This window comes from Python bivittatus, unplaced genomic scaffold, assembly GCF_059951505.1.
Source record: "Python bivittatus isolate LINGU-HERP-01145 unplaced genomic scaffold, Pbiv_v1 ctg000700_np1212, whole genome shotgun sequence".
NCBI classification, from domain to species: domain Eukaryota; kingdom Metazoa; phylum Chordata; class Lepidosauria; order Squamata; family Pythonidae; genus Python; species Python bivittatus.
Window position 1 is genome coordinate 44,677,317 of NW_028277098.1, and position 17,582 is coordinate 44,694,898.

General features: G+C 38.3%; 2 protein-coding genes across 3 annotated transcripts in view; one reads left to right on the forward strand and one right to left on the reverse strand.

Annotated features, from left to right (window-relative positions):
* Positions 1-1,047: 1,047 nt before the first annotated feature.
* Positions 1,048-8,674, reverse strand: PRPF38A (pre-mRNA processing factor 38A). Its single transcript, XM_007440677.4, has 10 exons — positions 8,416-8,674; positions 4,868-5,027; positions 3,759-3,880; positions 3,302-3,387; positions 3,049-3,159; positions 2,461-2,573; positions 2,339-2,365; positions 2,165-2,262; positions 1,899-1,947; positions 1,048-1,635 (listed from the first exon to the last, which is right to left on the reverse strand). The coding sequence occupies exons 1-10, from the start codon at positions 8,543-8,545 to the stop codon at positions 1,593-1,595; spliced, it is 939 nt and encodes a 312-aa protein (XP_007440739.1). The 5' UTR covers positions 8,546-8,674; the 3' UTR covers positions 1,048-1,592.
* A 107-nt stretch (positions 8,675-8,781) lies between these two features.
* ORC1 (origin recognition complex subunit 1) overlaps positions 8,782-17,582 on the forward strand; it is a 31,234-nt gene continuing 22,433 nt past the window's right edge. For both annotated transcript variants that reach the window (XM_088153631.1, XM_088153632.1), the window contains exons 1-3: positions 8,782-8,883; positions 9,216-9,309; positions 11,444-11,571. In XM_088153631.1, the coding sequence (XP_088009757.1) occupies positions 9,221-9,309; positions 11,444-11,571 (217 nt within the window). In that variant the 5' untranslated portion in view covers positions 8,782-8,883; positions 9,216-9,220. The remainder of the gene's footprint in view (positions 8,884-9,215; positions 9,310-11,443; positions 11,572-17,582) is intronic.

The window sequence follows — 17,582 nt, forward strand, 5'->3', positions numbered from 1 at the left end:
ATACTGCAAAAGCAACCAAAGAGTTTTTGAAGGGACAGAAGTGGAATGTTATGCAATGGCCAAGTCAATCACCTGACCTGAATCCCATTGAACATGCATTTCACTTGCTGAAGACAAAACTGAAGGGAAAATGCCCCAAGAACAAGCAGGAACTGAAGACAGTTGCAGTAGAGGCCTGGCAGAGCATCACCAGGGATGAAACCCAGCGTCTGGTGATGTCTATGCATTCCAGGCTTCAGGCTGTGATTGACTGCAACGGATTTGCAACCAAGTATTAAAAAGGGGAAGTTTGATTTATGATTATTATTCTGTCCCATTACTTTTGGTCCCTTAACAAGTGGGAGGCACATATGCAAACTGTTGTAATTCCTACACCGTTCACCTGAGTTGGATGTACATACCCTCAAATTAAAGCTGACAGTCTGCAGTTAACGCACATTGTGTTTGTTTCATTCCAAATCCATTGTGGTGGTGTATAGAGCCAAAGATGTTAGAATTGTGTCGATGTCCCAATATTTCTGGACCTGACTGTATATGTGGTATCTAAAGCACACTCCAGGCATTATAAGACTTATGATCAAGTCCTTTTAGTAACTTAGTGAAAAATAAGTATAACACTAAACTTACTCATATTTTCAATCCTGCAATCTTATTCTCACTTACTCCAAAATAATCCCAATTGAGCTCTCTGGTACTCCCATTTTAATAAAAATGACCTGTATCTGTGTCACAAGCATTATTGTTTTCTAGCAATAGGCATATCAAGCACAGTTCAAACTGATTTGAATCAGATTTGCCATTCAGATTGAAAATCAATCCAAATCAACTTGGAAAAAACTTTCTGTACATACCCAGAAGTTGAAACTGGTTTACGCACCTCTAATTTGATTCTAATAATTCAACTGAATTGCTTTTGAACTGAATCAAGTATTTGCACTCTCCTGTTTTCTACAGCACGTATTAATAGTGAATAGGTTCAGAACAATTACCTTCATTTAAAAGATATTTTGTAATTTAAATAAATTCTGAATAATTCAGTCCTATAACTCGTGTACCAACTTTTTTAATAAAGAAATTACAAGACAAGCTTTCTTCCTACCCCACATTTACAACAATTCTTGTAAAAACAGAGGTGATCAGAATATACATTGAAAGGATGTCCATTTTAGTTAAAGATATCAAACAGGGCAATGAATAAAAGTGCAGTCTGGTTCAGTCATCCTCAGTGACCCTGTGATCACATATTACAACCTTAATGTTGATTAGAAAGTCTGGAGGGAAGAGCTGTGAATTTTGAGTGTAAGAATTCTCTTATGATCCATGAATATAGATAACTGTCTTTTAAAATTTGTAATTAAACCAAATGAGGTCAGAAATGTAAGGGGACTAAGGCTGCTGCCCAAAGGGTTGTAGAGATAAATCCACTATGTATGGTCCTGCCCTCACTTTGAACCTTAATGGGGCTTATACTGTCCAAGAAACTCTGAATGCAAAAATATTGTGAGCTGCCAGAGGAGCATCTATCTAACGTGTGATCTCATCTACCAAAAAATAATAATAAAAGAGCCTCCAATTTATGAAACAGGTTAAGGTCATTCATTTCCCCGACGGCTTTTCTTGTGGCTCTTTTTAGATCTGAAAGAAGAATAAAAGCTTTTCAGTGTTCAGTTGATACTTGGGTTCAGTGAAAATCACACAAGAAGTTATGATTCAAGTTTGCACAATAAGATTGTATCTAATCATTGATCCAAATACATCTGCCCAAATACATAACAGCTTTCTTGAACACATAGTTCAATTATAAAGACTGATTATTCCTGTGGGACAAATCTAGTGCAAAGGTTTTGTGAAGAACTGCTACATTATCATTTTGAAGTAGCAAAATATTAAGTATATACCTTTCTGGAGACTTGGAATGACTACGATGTCTGTGGCTACGATGATGCCCTGTTGAGGTAAGATGTAAAATCTTGATTTTGATTCTGCTCATACTTACATAATCTTTCTATACTCCAAACCATAATAATACAGCATGGTGAAGAGGGGAAGATTTAACTGTATTGATACAGTCACAGAAATAGTTTGCGTGTTACTAGAAACTACAAATAAATTGTTAAATGTCAAAGGAACCATCCACAACTGCCTTTCTCTGAAGTGTAAATACCTGGAGATTTAGATCTTGATCTGTGGCGTCTTTCTCTAGATCTACTCCGGTGCCTCCTTGGGCTCTTACTGCGATGTCTTTCCCGGCGTGGTGATGGACTGTTAAGAAATAATCTGTTAGTGACAAGCTTACAATATTTTTTCAAAAATCAATTCATATATCTTGCATGGTTACCTTCTCCTCTTTGGAGATCGGCTTCGCCTAAACAGGAAGAGGAGGGGACAAAATGTTATTTACCACAATACTTTTAGCACATTATGTTGGTCACCAATAGTTGAAAAATCTCAAAATGCTACCTTCTAGGAGATCTACTTCGACTTCTTCTGTAGCGCAGTGTTGGAGATCTACGAGGTTTGTCTAAATCCCTGTATCCTCTTCTTCTGTGATCAGGTGAAGGGGCTCTATCCAGCTGAAAACATGTAAATAAAACATTCTACAATAAACTACAGTGCAACATTTCAAAGGAAATCAAACATTTGTTCAAAATGTATGCACAAGCAGGTTTAGTGGACTTAATGTTATACTTTGATTGCATTTCCAATAATCCATGTATAGAAGGGAGAAGGAATTAAGACAGAAATACTGGGAAGAATCTGGTGATATATTTCCATGAGTAGAAGTGGCTTCAGCTCACAGAACAGGAATTAAACCGTTTCTTCTTTCCAAAAATCTGAGTTTGAGGATGTGTGTAGAATGCAAGATGAGAAAAATAAGAAGATCCTCCTTATAACCTCAGATTCCAGTTCTTAAGCTCATTAGCTAATAAGCACCATAATCCAATAGTCCCTCAAAACACATGGATGTGACATTCTTTGTACTATAAAGTCAGCATATGCTATATAAGAGGACTTCAATTCCAAAATAGAAACTTCACAGATTCAAACCTTTTCATCTTCCTCTTCCTCATCCTCACTAGACTCTACATCATCCATATCCTCTTCCAAAGCACTGATCCGTGGTTCCAGTTGTTCAGCTTCTTCTAGAACATATCTTTTCTACAGAGAACAAAGAGTTTCTAAATGCAGACAATACTTCAAAAGGGAAAAATTGAATCATGCACTGAATACATAGAAAGCTAACCTTTTTAGTACTGGAAGTTTGATTTATATTTTCTTTATAATATAATTGATTATATACCTGAAGTCTAGGTAAAATGATATCACAGACACGCTCATCATGAAGCAATTGATCAATAAACTCATCCACATGCATAAGCTCAAACTCTGGGGGAAAAAAGAGATTGCATTTAAGAAGGGAAACATTCTTAATTTTCATGATGATAAAAACAGCTATGATAAAATTGCAGAAAACACAAAAGATACTATATAATTTTTTTTCTATATAAACAGCAGTGTGTGTGTGTGTGTGTGTGTGTATTACAGTTTGGGTTGTTGGATGATATGCATTTCTTCCCTCCTCCTGACTGATATATGATTAAAACTGTCCAAAGTGTTCCAAAGCAAACATTTAATATGAAAGAAGAATACAGCACCAACCAAATGAATATATAACTTATTCTATATGTGCTACTTACACATTCAAATCTGATAGATAATGAGCTTTATAAATCATTGAATAAAGTTAGGCCACTTACCTCCATTTCTATTTTGACTTTTTATTTTTCGATAATCATTGTATAAAGGTTCAAGATATTTGTAGCAGTCTATGGCAGTCCCAGTCAGTCTCATATATAATGCACCTAGTAATCTCACATATCTGAAAATCAGCAAGAACAAAACATTAATTTATAATTACTTTTTCCAATACAATTATCTGAAACCACAAATATTCTATAATAGAATCTGAATTCACTACTAAAATCTTATTTCATTACAGTTGTTAATTCAGAAATGTTCTTGTCATACCAAATTGCTTTATGCTTATAGGTAGTCCTTACCTCTCCCTATATTATTTCTTCCTTTACTTCCACCCCATTCAATAGTTTGTTCCCGTGCGTGCACATGCCCACACACGCTCTCTCTCTTTCTCTCTCAAATACTGTACAAGGCTTACTTCTGTGGAAAATGACTGATGCATCTGTGATTGGGAGATTTCATCAGTACCTCTGAGAACTATTACACAATTTACAACAGAACTAAAGAGTATTTCCAAGAGTTCTGACTGCAAAAATTTACATCATGTTAGTAACAATGTAGCTGAGCATAAACAAATATGTATAGAAATAACAAAGACGTTTTAATGTGAATCAGTATATAGGCAGCCCTTGTTATTTATGGGGGCTCTGTTCCAGCCTATAGCTGTGCATAGTAAAACCTTGAATCTATGAAATTTTGGGGTGAGAGTGGGGCTTAGATTCTGGAGCTCCAAAAATGGTTGAGAGGGTACTGTGAAGATTGGGGCAGGGTGGGCTGATGGAAAAGAAGGATCGCTGCAAAAATGGAAAAGTACAGGGTGGGAAGACTAAGGACAGGCTATCTGATAGGATTGGCAGCAGGTTGCTTAAAAAAAAAATGGCTGGGCAGCAGCCCAATATGTACTTTTGCACTTACAAAAAATGATGGGTGGATAAGAACTATGAGCCAAACATGACTGAGAGCCAAAACCTTTTACCGTGGAGAACAAAATCTGATTTTTATTTTCCAAACACAGATATGCAAAACCATGAACAAGTACCATCTGTATAATAAAGTACTAATAAAGGTCTAAGTGCTTTAAATTACACCTTCATATTTTTTCTCTTACTTGAAGTCTTCATTCTTTATAAATTCAACAATTATGTCTTTTTCAGGCTGAATTTGTAGCATCTTCAGAGTCAAGCACAAGAATGGTGTAGGCTTTATGTTTCCACCATAAACTCCACCAGTGTACCTCAGTTCCATAGCTTTATCTACAACCAATTCAGCTACAAAAGAAATCATGAAGAATTCATCATATTAGAATCGTGTATCTGGTTGTTTCATTTTTAGTGAGGCAGTACCAGTAACCATCTAGGTAAAATTTATCAGAAGACACAATAATTATGGAGTGTATTAGAGATAGGTCGCGATTAGTGCAAGTTTGAATAATGCAATACTCGATTTAGTGCAAATTGTAAATTGATACCAGGTTGTGTTTAATGTAACCCAAAATTCAATGCAAGGCTAGAGTGTGCGCAATTGAGGCTGCTGCGTGCACAGTTGCAGTTGAAGTTTTAGGTGCTGCTAATCTTTGTGTTTGCAAAATGGAGAAAAGAAAGATTCTGTCAGAGGAAAATAGTACAAGTTTAAAAAAGAACAGGTCTGTTATTCATTAGAGCAAAGATTTGATGTAATTCAGCATGAACATGGTCATAGCAATGCTAAAATAGGATAGATGTTGGAATACCTGAACTTACAGCAGACTGTTTTTATTTTGCATTCTACAATTACTCTGTGATTTTGTTAATCATAACTTTAAATTAAAAGTATATTCTTTTTATCCTTTACTGCAATATTTCATTAATATACATACAAAAATTATGTTTAAATTTTTTCATTGCCTATCTCCATTGAGCTGGAACAAATTACCATATCTTCCATAGAAAAATCACTCTGAATAGTGCAAATTCAAATAATGTGACCATTTCATGGGGTTTGTTAACTGCACTAATCGAGACTTACCTGTACATAATCACTCTGCAGTTTCCATGTAATTTTATAAGAACCAGATGTTATTTTCCATTTGTAACCTTGTGCCTTACAACAAAAAAAGATGTAAGGCGAAAGAGTTTCACAGCTTCTTTTAACTGCAGTGCTAACAGCACAAGAGGCATAGGTTTCCATTCCGGTAAAAAACAGGCCTTCCAGTTATCCCACTATCTGTTGGGCTGTTCTGCTAATCATAACCCTGACTTACCTTGGTGACAATTTTTTTCTTCAGAGGATGAAGAAAGTTACAACAGGATCAGCTATCCTTGACCTGATACTGAAGAACAGGGAACATTTAATCAGGGAAATGTAAGTTGCAGGACCACTGGGAGAAAATGACCATGTAATATGATGTTCTTGTTTTAGAAGTTGAATATATTGAATAAGTATCTCAGACTTCAAAAAAGTAGATTTTACTAAACTCTGAATAAATTATAAGTGGGATTAATGGTAAAAAAGCTAACAAGAAAAAGCTGAAGATGGGTGGTAGTTCTTAAAAAAGGAGGTATTAAAAGCACAATTGCAAACAATTGAAATAAGGGGAAAAAGGGAAATACAACAGAAGACAATATGATTCTGAAAAGAAAGAATACATATAAGAGATGGAGACAGAGTACCCAAGGAAGAAGAGATACAGGTGGCTCAGAATTTGAGAGATGGTTCCAAAAGACTGAAAATCAAACTGAAGTTGCTAAGAACAAGGGGAAAACGTATTTTTCAGATACAGTACGTTCAAAATCAAAGGAAAAGAATACGCTAGCTACTCAATAAAGCAAAATACTCACAAGATAAAAAAGTAAAGGAAGAATTACTCAACTTCTGTTTCAGCCAGCTCTGAGAAGTTGTGTGTTCCATCAGGGAATGAAAAGAACTGAAACTTGAGATTAACACATGGGTGAGGAAAATGTCTTTACTTTGAGTTTAATTCTCCAGGTCCAGGTAAATTACATCTTAGGTACTGAAGGAAGATGCTAAGATAGGGCTGAATTTTTACCCATTATCTATATGTCTGGATGAGGACAAATGTTGTTCTCATCTTCAAACAAGGGAGAAATGAGTCTCTGGGGAACTCCAGATCAATCAGTCTGAGAGCAATATCAGGGTGATTCTTGAGTAGATTACTGAATGTGTAAACATCTTGAAAACAACACCAGTTTCCAAAAGTCAGCATGAATTTGTCAAGAACATGTCCTGCCATACTATTTCTGTCTCTCTTAAAATCAAATTTCCTTAGTAGATAGTGAAAATATAGACATAGTGTATTTTGACTTCAGCAAACCATCTGACAAGGTTCAGTCCTGTTCCCTGCTCTTCAATATTTTTGTTTATTATTTGGTTGAAGAGGCAGAAAAATACTCAATTTGCAGATGATACAAATTCGGTGGGATAACCAGAAGATGCAAATGACATTCAAAATGATCTTGGTGAGAGAAATGGGCTGGAAATAACAAATTGAAATTCAACAGACAATTGCAACGTTCTTTGCTTAAGAAAAAGAAATTAAATGCACAGATAAAGGATCTGGAATACCTGTTTTTGTCATGGTTTGTGAAAAAGATACTGGAATATTAGTTGATTACAAACTAAATATATATCAGCAGTATAATATTCAATTTTAGGTTGCATCAACAGAAATATTGTTTGACTGTATGACTGTTCCATTTTATTATGTGTTTGTGAGACCTTACCTTGAATACTATGGCCATTTTAGGGGACCATATTTAAAAAGCATTCACACAAAGTAGGTCAGGAAGGACTACCAATAGAGATTGAAGGAAATTTGTATGAAAGAACTTCAGGAATTTGAACAGGTATCACACAGAAGAACATTCTCTTATCACTCCAGAATAAAGGATCTGGAATAATGGACTTAAATTTCAAGAAAGCAGGTTCCAACTAATATTTTAAAAGGCTCCCTACACACTAAGAACAGTTCAACAGTCAAGTCAATTACCAAGAATGATGATAGGCAGGGGTGAACAAAGCACTATGATCCATTACTGCATTTCCTAGAGCATTATTTTTTTGCACACGGAATGGGAATTTGCGGGCTATACTATATCTTAAATCTCACAAAACACCCATTCAGGACATTCAAGGTTTTCTTCCTGAAATGGACATTTTATGAATGGTCATGCAGTCTTGCACATCACTAGTGATGGGTTCCCCTGCACCCAGTATGCTCAGGCTGAGGCCAGAGAGTCACCTGTCAAAGATGCTTTAATTTGTATTCCTGCACTGAGCAGGGAGGTGGTACTCAAGAGGCCTAGATCTATCATAATAATTCTGAAAATATCTGCTCTTTTCCCAAAGCTTAGATATGAGTCTAGTTTAAATTCCTGGTCAATTGGTGTCAGCGCGCAAATTATGGCTTAGATTATTGGGGGCCTAAAATTATAATGCTGCTGTACAATCCGGGAAGAAGCAGACCACTGCCCTTGATTCAAACACAGAAGTACGTAGGTGCCCTCTCCCTTCACCAGCCGTTCATTCTGTTTCCAACTCCCAAAATCTCCTCTCTCGCTACCGATCCCCCGAAAGCCCCAGCGGTCCCCCACACTCTCCGCTGATTCCTTATCCGCTCCCATTGCTTCGGGTCCAACTGCCCACAACGCTAAACTGCACCTGTGAGACCGAAGCATTCTTCCTTCCAATACTTGGACTCGTAGATGCGAGTGCGAATAATCTTCTCCACCAGGTATTGTGGGTTAGTGCCGTGGATGCTATGCGCGTCCTTTACCGTCCGGTTTGCCATGGCCGGGTTTGGCACAGAGCCCTAAGCGTGGCGCGTTTCGAGAAGGAAAAAAAAGAGATGGGAGGGCGGCCTACACAGCGGGACCGCTTGCTCCCTCCATTTTCACTTCCGCTCGGGATTCACTTCCAGAGAGAAGCGGGGTCAGGTAGTTGACACTTCCGCCACCCGCTCTCCCCCCCCGCGCAAAAAAGATTGAGGCTTCCTGCAACCAGAAGCAAACATGGCGTCTTCGGGGTCGCGCAAGTTTCTCTTCCGGGACGGGGCGGGACGACTGGGCTTTGGCGCGAAATTTCATCTCGCTGGAGGAAGAGGGAAGTTATCGCCCCGCTGAGCCGCAGGTTGGAATTTTTCTGTCTAGTTTCGTCGGGCTTGAAAGGGTGAATTGCAGCCTGTCGTGGAGCTAATCGTTGCCATGTAAGGGGATTTTTTTTCCCCGGCGATGGCATTACTAGCTTCTAAGGACAGTAATGTCGTATTGAAGCTAAGTGGAAGATTAATCTGCATTCTATGGTCTCTTCTCCACTGTATTTAGAAAGTGGGGGGTGGGAGAATAACACAGAAGATGAGAATTAAGCGATGCCCTAGCAACCGGATGTTTAAGTACTTTTTCTTCTTTTGCTCGTATCGTGTATATCATACGATCTGATCTTTCGTGGGTTTTTTTTCACAGACATCATGAACACAAGAAGCCAGAGAAAACGCATCTATTCATGGTTTGGCAAGGCTATATCTACAGACAGGCAATTGCAGATCTCTCATTATAGGTGTGTCAGTCGGTTTTAGTTATTTCTTGTTAGAGAGCTAGTAGGTTCTGGAAAAATGCATTATAATACAATTGCGCAGATAATTGAGCAGTAGTAGATATAAAAACCGTTCTACATGAATCAGTATGGCAATAATAATTAATATATAGTGCTGTCATATGCATGGTGCATTATGAAGGAAGAACCTAAAAAAAAAACAGTGTCTAAAAGTTGACAAAATGGTGGCAATGGAGGGAAAGAAGATGGGGAATGGCAGTTAATATGTATCCAGTAATTTATATTTAGGCTTAGATTCTGGAGTTTAGAGCTAAGCAGCATAGGAAAACATATTTAGTGGGAGGATTTAAAGGTAAGAGGAGACATACAGTACTGTGCAAAAGTTTTAGGCAGGTGTGAAAAAATGCTGTAAAGTAAGAATGCTTTCAAAAATATATATTGTAATTCTTTATGTTTATCAATTTACAAAATGCAAAGTGAGCGAACAGAAGAGAAATCCAAATCAAATCAATATTTGGTGTAACCACCCTTTGCCTTCAAAACAGCATCAATTCTTACACTTGCACACTTTGTACATTTGCACAAAGTCAGGGATTTTGTAGAATCAGAGTCAGGTGTATGATTAACCAATTATACCAAGCAGGTGCTAATGATCATAAATTTCATATGTAGGTTGAAACACAGTCATTAACTGAAACAGAAACAGCTGTGTAGGAGGCTTAAAACTGGGTGAGGAACAGCCAAACTCTGCTACTAAGGTGAGATTGTAGAAGAGAGTTTCATGTCACAGGTCATACACCATGGCAAGACTGAGCACAGCAACAAGACACAAGGTAGTTCTACTGCATCAGCAAAGTCTCTCCCAGGCAAAAATTTCAAAGCAGACTGGGGTTTCAAGATGTGCTGTTCAAGCTCTTTTGAAGAAGCACAAAGAAACGGGCAACGTTGAGGACCGTAGATGCAGTGGTCGACCAAGGAAACTTAATGCAGCAGATGGAAGACACATCATGCTTACTTCCCTTGGACATCAGAAGATGTCCAGCAGTGCCATCAGCACAGAACTGGCGGAAACCAGTGGGACCCAGATACACCCATCTACTGTTCGGAGAAGTCTGGCCAGAAGTGGTCTTCATGGAAGAATTGTGGCCAAAAAACCATACCTCCGACGTGAAAACAAGGCTAAGCAACTCAACTATGCATGAAAACATAGGAACTGGGGTGCAGAAAAATGGCAGCAGGTGCTCTGGACCGATGAGTCCAAATTTGAAATATTTGGCTGTAGCAGGAGACAGTTTGTTCGCTGAAGGGGTGGAGAGCGGTACAATCATGAGCGTCTGCAGGGAACAGTGAAGGTTGGAGGTTCCTTGCAAGTTTGGGGCTGCATTTCTGCAAATGGAGTTGGAGATTTGGTCAGGATCAATGGTGTCCTCAATGCTGAGAAATACAGGCAGATACTTATCCATCATGACATATCATCAGGGAGGCGTGTGATTGGCCCCAGATTTATTCTGCAGCAGGACAACAACCCCAAACATACAGCCAATGTCATTAAGAACTATATTCAGCATCAAGAAGAGCAAGGAGTCCTGGAAGTGATGGTTTGGCCCCCACAGAGCCCTGATCTCAACATCATTGAGTCTGTCTGGGATTACATGAAGAGGCAGAAGGATTTGAGGCAGCCTACATCCACAGGAGATCTGTGGTTCTCCAAGATGTTTGGAACAGCCTACGTGCTGAGTTCCTTCACAAACTCTGTGCAAGTGTACCTAGAAGAATTGATGCTGTTTTGAAGGCAAAGGGTAGTCACACCAAATTTTGATTTGATTTGGGTTTTTCTTCTGTTCGCTCACTTTGCCTTTTGTAAATTGATAAACATAAACAATTACAATATATATTTTTGAAAGCATTCTTACTTTACAGTATTTTTTCACACTTGCCTAAAACTTTTGCACAGTACTGTATATAAATCAGAGGGAATTTCAAGCAAAAGTGGCAGAAAGACTCAACAGTTTTATTATACCTTCTGAAAGCTGAAGTTTTAGGAATTGAAAGAGTAATAGATATGAAATGGTCAAGACTAGGAAATCAATCTTAATGGTATCTAATGCCTCTAAAGAAATTATTTATCCATTTTTAGGGGAGTATCTATTAAATGTGGAAAAAATACCAATGACATATATATTTTCAATGGAGAGTTTATTTTAATAGAAGAAGAAAAATACGATACACTTTTTGTGGCAAGACTCTTAAAGCTTTATGAAGATGGTAAGTTTTTTCTATGTCTCTTCCCTGTATAGCAATTTTCCAGTGATAATTAAGATAAATTTCTTTTGTTGAATATTTTTTAAAAGCGATTGGTGAAAAAGTAATATATGATACTAAGAAGCTAAACAACTTTTGAAAAATAAATGTTAAATATTCATGTTAGGACTATAGAACTGTAATAGCACAAAGGATCTGAACCACAATTAACATGGCACCATTATAATACTTTTATTAAATTGTACATACTGTAGTAAAAGGTTACAGAACTCATAAGAGCAGTGAATTAGTTTTTTTTTAATGTTTTATTATAGTTTAAAACAACACCATTAACTATTAACAGATTAGTTTAAAATTCTTAAAAATCTCAAGTAATTAACTAATACAAATATATATAAAAATATTCTATTGCCAAAATACATGGCTGATTTGTGACTTCCTGTTTAAATAATGCACTTTGAAATGATCATTCATCCACACCCATAAAACCCACATCATCATTGATGGCAGATATCTCTTAAATAGTTCTGAATTTTTAGCAAACTGAATAAAGTCTTTCCAAGTTGGATTAAATGGATTGTTATGCCTAATACCCTACATTTTATGTGTTGTATCCATGAGTTTTTTTATTTTTTATTTATTTGTTCATCATACTTATATAGCCACCCATCTCACAAGAGAGTGACCCTGGGCAGCATACAACACTCAGTTAAAAAGAACCAACAAGTACATATAAAACAATCTTTAAAACTATAAAAACTATGAAAAGCACACAAAACAGGAGAGGATGATGTTAACTGTAGTAAGGGAGCCATCGCAAAATCTCCCCGGTCCCCTGGGACCCTCAGGCCTGATCACATAGTCAGGACTTGAGGGACTTGCAGAATGTTAAGAGGGATGGGGCTAACCTCACTGCTGGGGGGAGAAGATTCCACAAAGCAGGTGCCACGGCAGAGAAAGCCCACCTCCTAGGACCCACCAAATGTAATTCCCTGACAGGCAGGACCCACAACATGTCTTCTTTGCCAGACCTGTTGGGATAGGGAGATGTAATTGGGGAGAGGCGATCCCTTAAATAACCTGGCCCCGTGCCATGAGGTACTTTAAAGGTCAAAACCAGCATCTTTAATTGGACCCAGAAGCAAACTGGCAACCAATGCAGCTTGCAGAGCAGAGGTGTAACATGTACCCTTCTAGGGGCACACATAACTGCCCACACCACTGCATTTTGCGCCAACTGAAGCTTCTGGATACTCTTCAAGGACATTTTGAAGTTTTGCCATTAAGTCTATTCATAATTGAAGTACCAAAGGTCTAGGTTTGAAATATAGTGGTACCTCTAGTTACGAACGCCCCTCCTTACGAATTTTTCAAGATATGACCAGCTCCGGCCCCAAAAATTTACCTCTACTTGCGAACTCTGCCTCTACTTACGAACCGGATCCACGGCCATTTTCCCTGCTGCCACGCGGTCGCGGCTTCCTGTGGGCGAGATCGCCGTAGCAAGGAGACGTTTGGTGAGGCTTGTGGTGTGTTTTGTGGCGTTTGGAAGGTTTTTGTGGTGTTTGGAAGGTTTTTGAGGTTTAAAAATAAAATGCATATGTTTCAGAACTGTTTAGCCATATTTACATTGAACCTTATGGGGGAAATTTACCTCGGGGTGTCTCACCAAATTCAGAGGGCGGATTAGCCGTATTTACATTGAACCTTATGGGGAAATTTGCCTCGTGGTGCGACCAAATTCGGAGGGCGGAACGGATTAACCGTATTTACATTGAACCTTATGGGAAACTTTACCTCGACTTGAGGCCAACTCGAGTTGCAACCAGAGTCACGGAACGGATTACGTTTGTAACTAGAGGTACCACTGTACTAGTTTGTTTGCATTTCTAGGCTGTAGATATCTTTGCTGCAAGTAGTATAAATGTGATTATTTATTTATTTATATTTCAAATTTGTCACTGCCCATCTCACTGTGGAGTCACTCTGGGCGGTTTACAGTAAAAACAGAATAAAACATTAATTAAAATAGATAAATATTAATTAATTAAAATATATTAAAAACAAACTTCCTTTATAATTCTTCCAAGAGGCAGATGTTAATTAGATGTTAATAAACTCAGGGAGCATCGTCAAGGCGCCAGCCATCCCCAGGGTGATCCTCATCCCACGCAGGTTGGCAGAGCCAAGTCTTCAATTCCCTCTGAAAAATTGGGAGGGTAGGGGCCCACCTCACCTCTAGGGGGAGAGTATTCCATAGGTTGGGGGCAACGGCAGAGAAGGCTCTCCTCCTAGGACCCACCAGTTGACATTCTCTCACTGACAGGATCCGCAACATGCCTTCTCTGCCAGACCGGGTGGGATGGGTTGATGTAATGGGGGTGAGACAGTCCCTCAGGTAACCTGGACCCATGCCATGTAAGGCTTTAAAGGTGATAACCAACACCTTGAATTGGACCCGGAAACAAACTGGAACCCAATGCAGCTCCTGCAGCAAACGTGTTACACGTGCCATCCTTGGGGCACCCAAGATTGCCCGTGCGGCCACATTTTGAACCAGCTGTAACTTCTGGATTCTCTTCAAGGATAGCCCCATGTAGAGCGCATTGCAATAGTCTAAACAAGAGATGACCAGGGCATGAGTGACAGACAAGAGGGACTCCTGATCCAGGAGTTATGTTATTATTATTATGATATTATGTCTTTATGTTTAACATTTTCAGACTGAATTTTCATTCCAGAGACAGTTAATAGAACACTATAAATTTCTGATACTGCCCCTTTAGAATTTTCCTCTTCTTGAAGAATTATTTTTTCAAAATAATTGAGAGGGTATAAGGCTATTCGTATTTAAGAAATTATAGAACTGTATCCAGTATAGACACAAAGTGTAGCGCTGAAGCTTATTTCTGAAATAGGTATCATTTGTCTACTTATAAATCAGTTTTATAGTCTATACAGGTAGTTCTCAGTTAACAATAGCAATTGGGACTGGAATTGCCATCGCTAAGTAACGGTCGTAAAGCACAATGTCACGTGACCACGCCACTTAGCAACAGCAATTCCGGCACTCTTGGTTACTGTCATTAAGCAAATCACCACAGGTTGTTAAGCGAGGATGTCATGTGGTTGCCATTTACAACTTCTTGCCAGCTTCCCCATTGACTTTGCTTGTTGCTTGTTGAAAGTTGGCAAAGAAGATTGCAAATGGCAACTGCAGGATGCTGCGATGTCATAATCATGAGCCAGGTACCAAGCACCCAGATCACAATCACATGGCTGTGGAGACACTGCAACAGGTGGAACTCCGAGGGCCAATTGTAAGTACCACCTGTATAGAACCTCCTGTATAGGTTTGCCTGTTTCTATCTCTTTTCTGCACTGCCTTTAAATTTGCTGGAAAAGATTGTTGCCCTATAAAATGCTTGTAATAATATCCATATAATATATGTTAATACACAGGGAGTCCTTGCTTAATAACCCGAACTGGGACTGGAATTTCCATTGTTAAGCAACGTGGTTGTTAGGTAAAACATCACATGACTGCACCACTTAGGGACAGCACTTTCAGTGGTCCCAGTTGTGGTCATTAGGCCAAGACCATGCCATTGTTAGGCCAAGACCTTACATTTCTGCCCTGCCACACTCACCTCTGCTTCAACTACCCTACCCACTTATCTGCCCCCCATCTCTGCTCTTTTGGCCGCCCTGTACTCTGCCACCCCTGCTGCCCCTTGCTACCCTGCATTCCACTGCCCTCCCTGCTCTGCACTCTGCTACTCCCAACTGACCTTTGCCATCTTCCTTCCACTGCTGATGACGCATGCCCAGTCTGGCCCTTCGTGGAGCAATTGCTGGCCGTGTGTGTCCCTCTTCCTGGGGTTCAGGGCAGAGTGTGGGGGAGCAGCAGTGGTGGAGTGCAGGGTGATGGGGATGCAGGGTGGCCAAAAGGGCAGAGCTGGGGGAAATAGGCAGGTGGGGGCAATTGAAGTGCACCCTGTGGCTATAAATGCAGGTGGGCTGCTGAGCGCCCAAATTTTGATCACATGGCCATAGGGGTGCTGCAGTGGCTGTAACTTCAAGGACTGGGTGTAAGTACCATTCATTCAGTGCCATCATAACTTTGAGCAGTCGCTGAACAAATGGCTGTTGAGCAAGGACTACCTCATCGTTATTTTTAAAAAAATATTTTAATTAATGTTTAACAAACTATCAAGTAACTACATTAACATAAATCCAAGTTACATATAGACAAAAAAAAACAAAAGAAAAAGTATAGAGAATACAAAATATATCTACTGCAATGTGAATACAGAGACAAGTACCTTGCATATGAAAATATTGCCACACACATAAATATACCAGATTGTAATCTACTGCTATTGAGATAAACCATAAAATCCATCCAAATTTGGTGAAACTGTGGTTCCTGCCTCTGATATCTCATAGTTTAACTTTGTCTGATTTTTTTTAATGTAGCAATTGAAGAGGTCTTGTTAACCCACAACTGAATTGTTATATTATCTAGAGTTTTCCAATGTTGCACAATTATTGTTTTGGTTATTAAGATTACATAAATAATAAGTTCTTTATTTTTAAGCTTATGGTTTGGCTCTGTAAATAAATGCAACAAGCCTGGCTCTGGGGAACATTCAATTCTTTGATTAGTGATAGTATTTATCTCCCCAAAGATTTTACACCAAAAGGGTATGACTTTATTGCATGACCACCACAAATGAAAAAACGATCCTGCTTAAATTGTTTTACTATTTGATAAGATACTTAATAAGGTAAACTGGCTATATTTGAGAAAATAACTGGATCAAGGGAAGAGCAGAGAGCTCAGCATGCCATCCTTGTCTGTGGCTAGCCACACCCCACCTCGTCATTGTTATATATTACATTTTTAGCTTTAGCTTATTTCACAATAGATAAGAACAATATTTTGTTTCCTTTTGTAAAGTATAACTCTAACAAGGGGAATGAAAAGTCATGAAATATGTGAAAGTTTATGTTTAAGCTGATTCTGAATATTGGAATATGGATGGTTGGATCTGGCATGAGTATTCTTATTGTACCTGATAGCAGCTCCTTTTCCTGGGTTTGCGCAATAGCCACGCAATGTCAGGAAAATACTCATTTGAGTTAGAAGATGTAATGCCTCCTTGACATATTTTCCTAAGTTAGTGCAGCTACCATGTGAGGCCAGGAGAGGACCCAGCTTCTTTTTTTTTTTTTAATTTTTTTTTTTTTACAACAAACACAAACAAGAGCGTAAAAAACATAAAAACCATCTTCCATCTTAAACCGTGTGTCAGCCAGTTACCAATCATTTGTGCCATCCTTTCATAGTCTTCACTCACCATTTATATAGAGTCTCATATTATCTATCCAACATATATTTATATATTTATCAGTTATCAATTATTATTCATTTGTTACTAGTCTATCTATAACACCAGCTTTCATTATAAGATTTGTATCATTTTTATCCATTGATTATATATATATATATATATATAGTAATTTATATCAATTTATCAAGTTTCTATTATATAATTTCCTAATCTATTACATTACTATATCTTTTTGTCCAACCATTGATAAAACAAATCCCATATCATATAAAATTGTTTGTCTTCTTGCTCTCTAATTTCAAATGTCAATTTACTCATCTCAGCACATTCCATAATTTTCTTAATAACTTCCTCCTGCATAGGTACTTTTTCATTCTTCCAATTCTTAGCAAATACAATTCTAGCCGCTGTCAAAACATTTACAATCAGATATTTCAGTTCTTTACTATATGTTTCCGGTATAATTCCCAGTAGAAATGTCTCTGGTTTAAAGTCTATATGTTGTTTTGTCATTTTTTCCAACCATGTGTGGATTTTAATCCAATATCTTTTGGCTTCTGGGCATGTCCACCACATATGGTAATATGAACCGGGTATCTGATGACACTTCCAACATTTATCGGACTTGTTCTTATACATTCTTGCGATCCTCGCTGG

Coding starts and splice junctions, on each gene's coding strand:
- PRPF38A (XM_007440677.4), bottom strand. CDS start 8,545: ATGGCAAACCGGACGGTAAAGGACGCGCATAGCATCCACGGCACTAAC. Junction 5,028..8,415: donor AGAATGCTTCGGTCTCACAG/GTGCAGTTTAGC, acceptor TTTCTTTTGTAG/CTGAATTGGTTGTAGATAAA. Junction 3,160..3,301: donor TCATTTTACCTAGACTTCAG/GTATATAATCAA, acceptor TGTTCTCTGTAG/AAAAGATATGTTCTAGAAGA.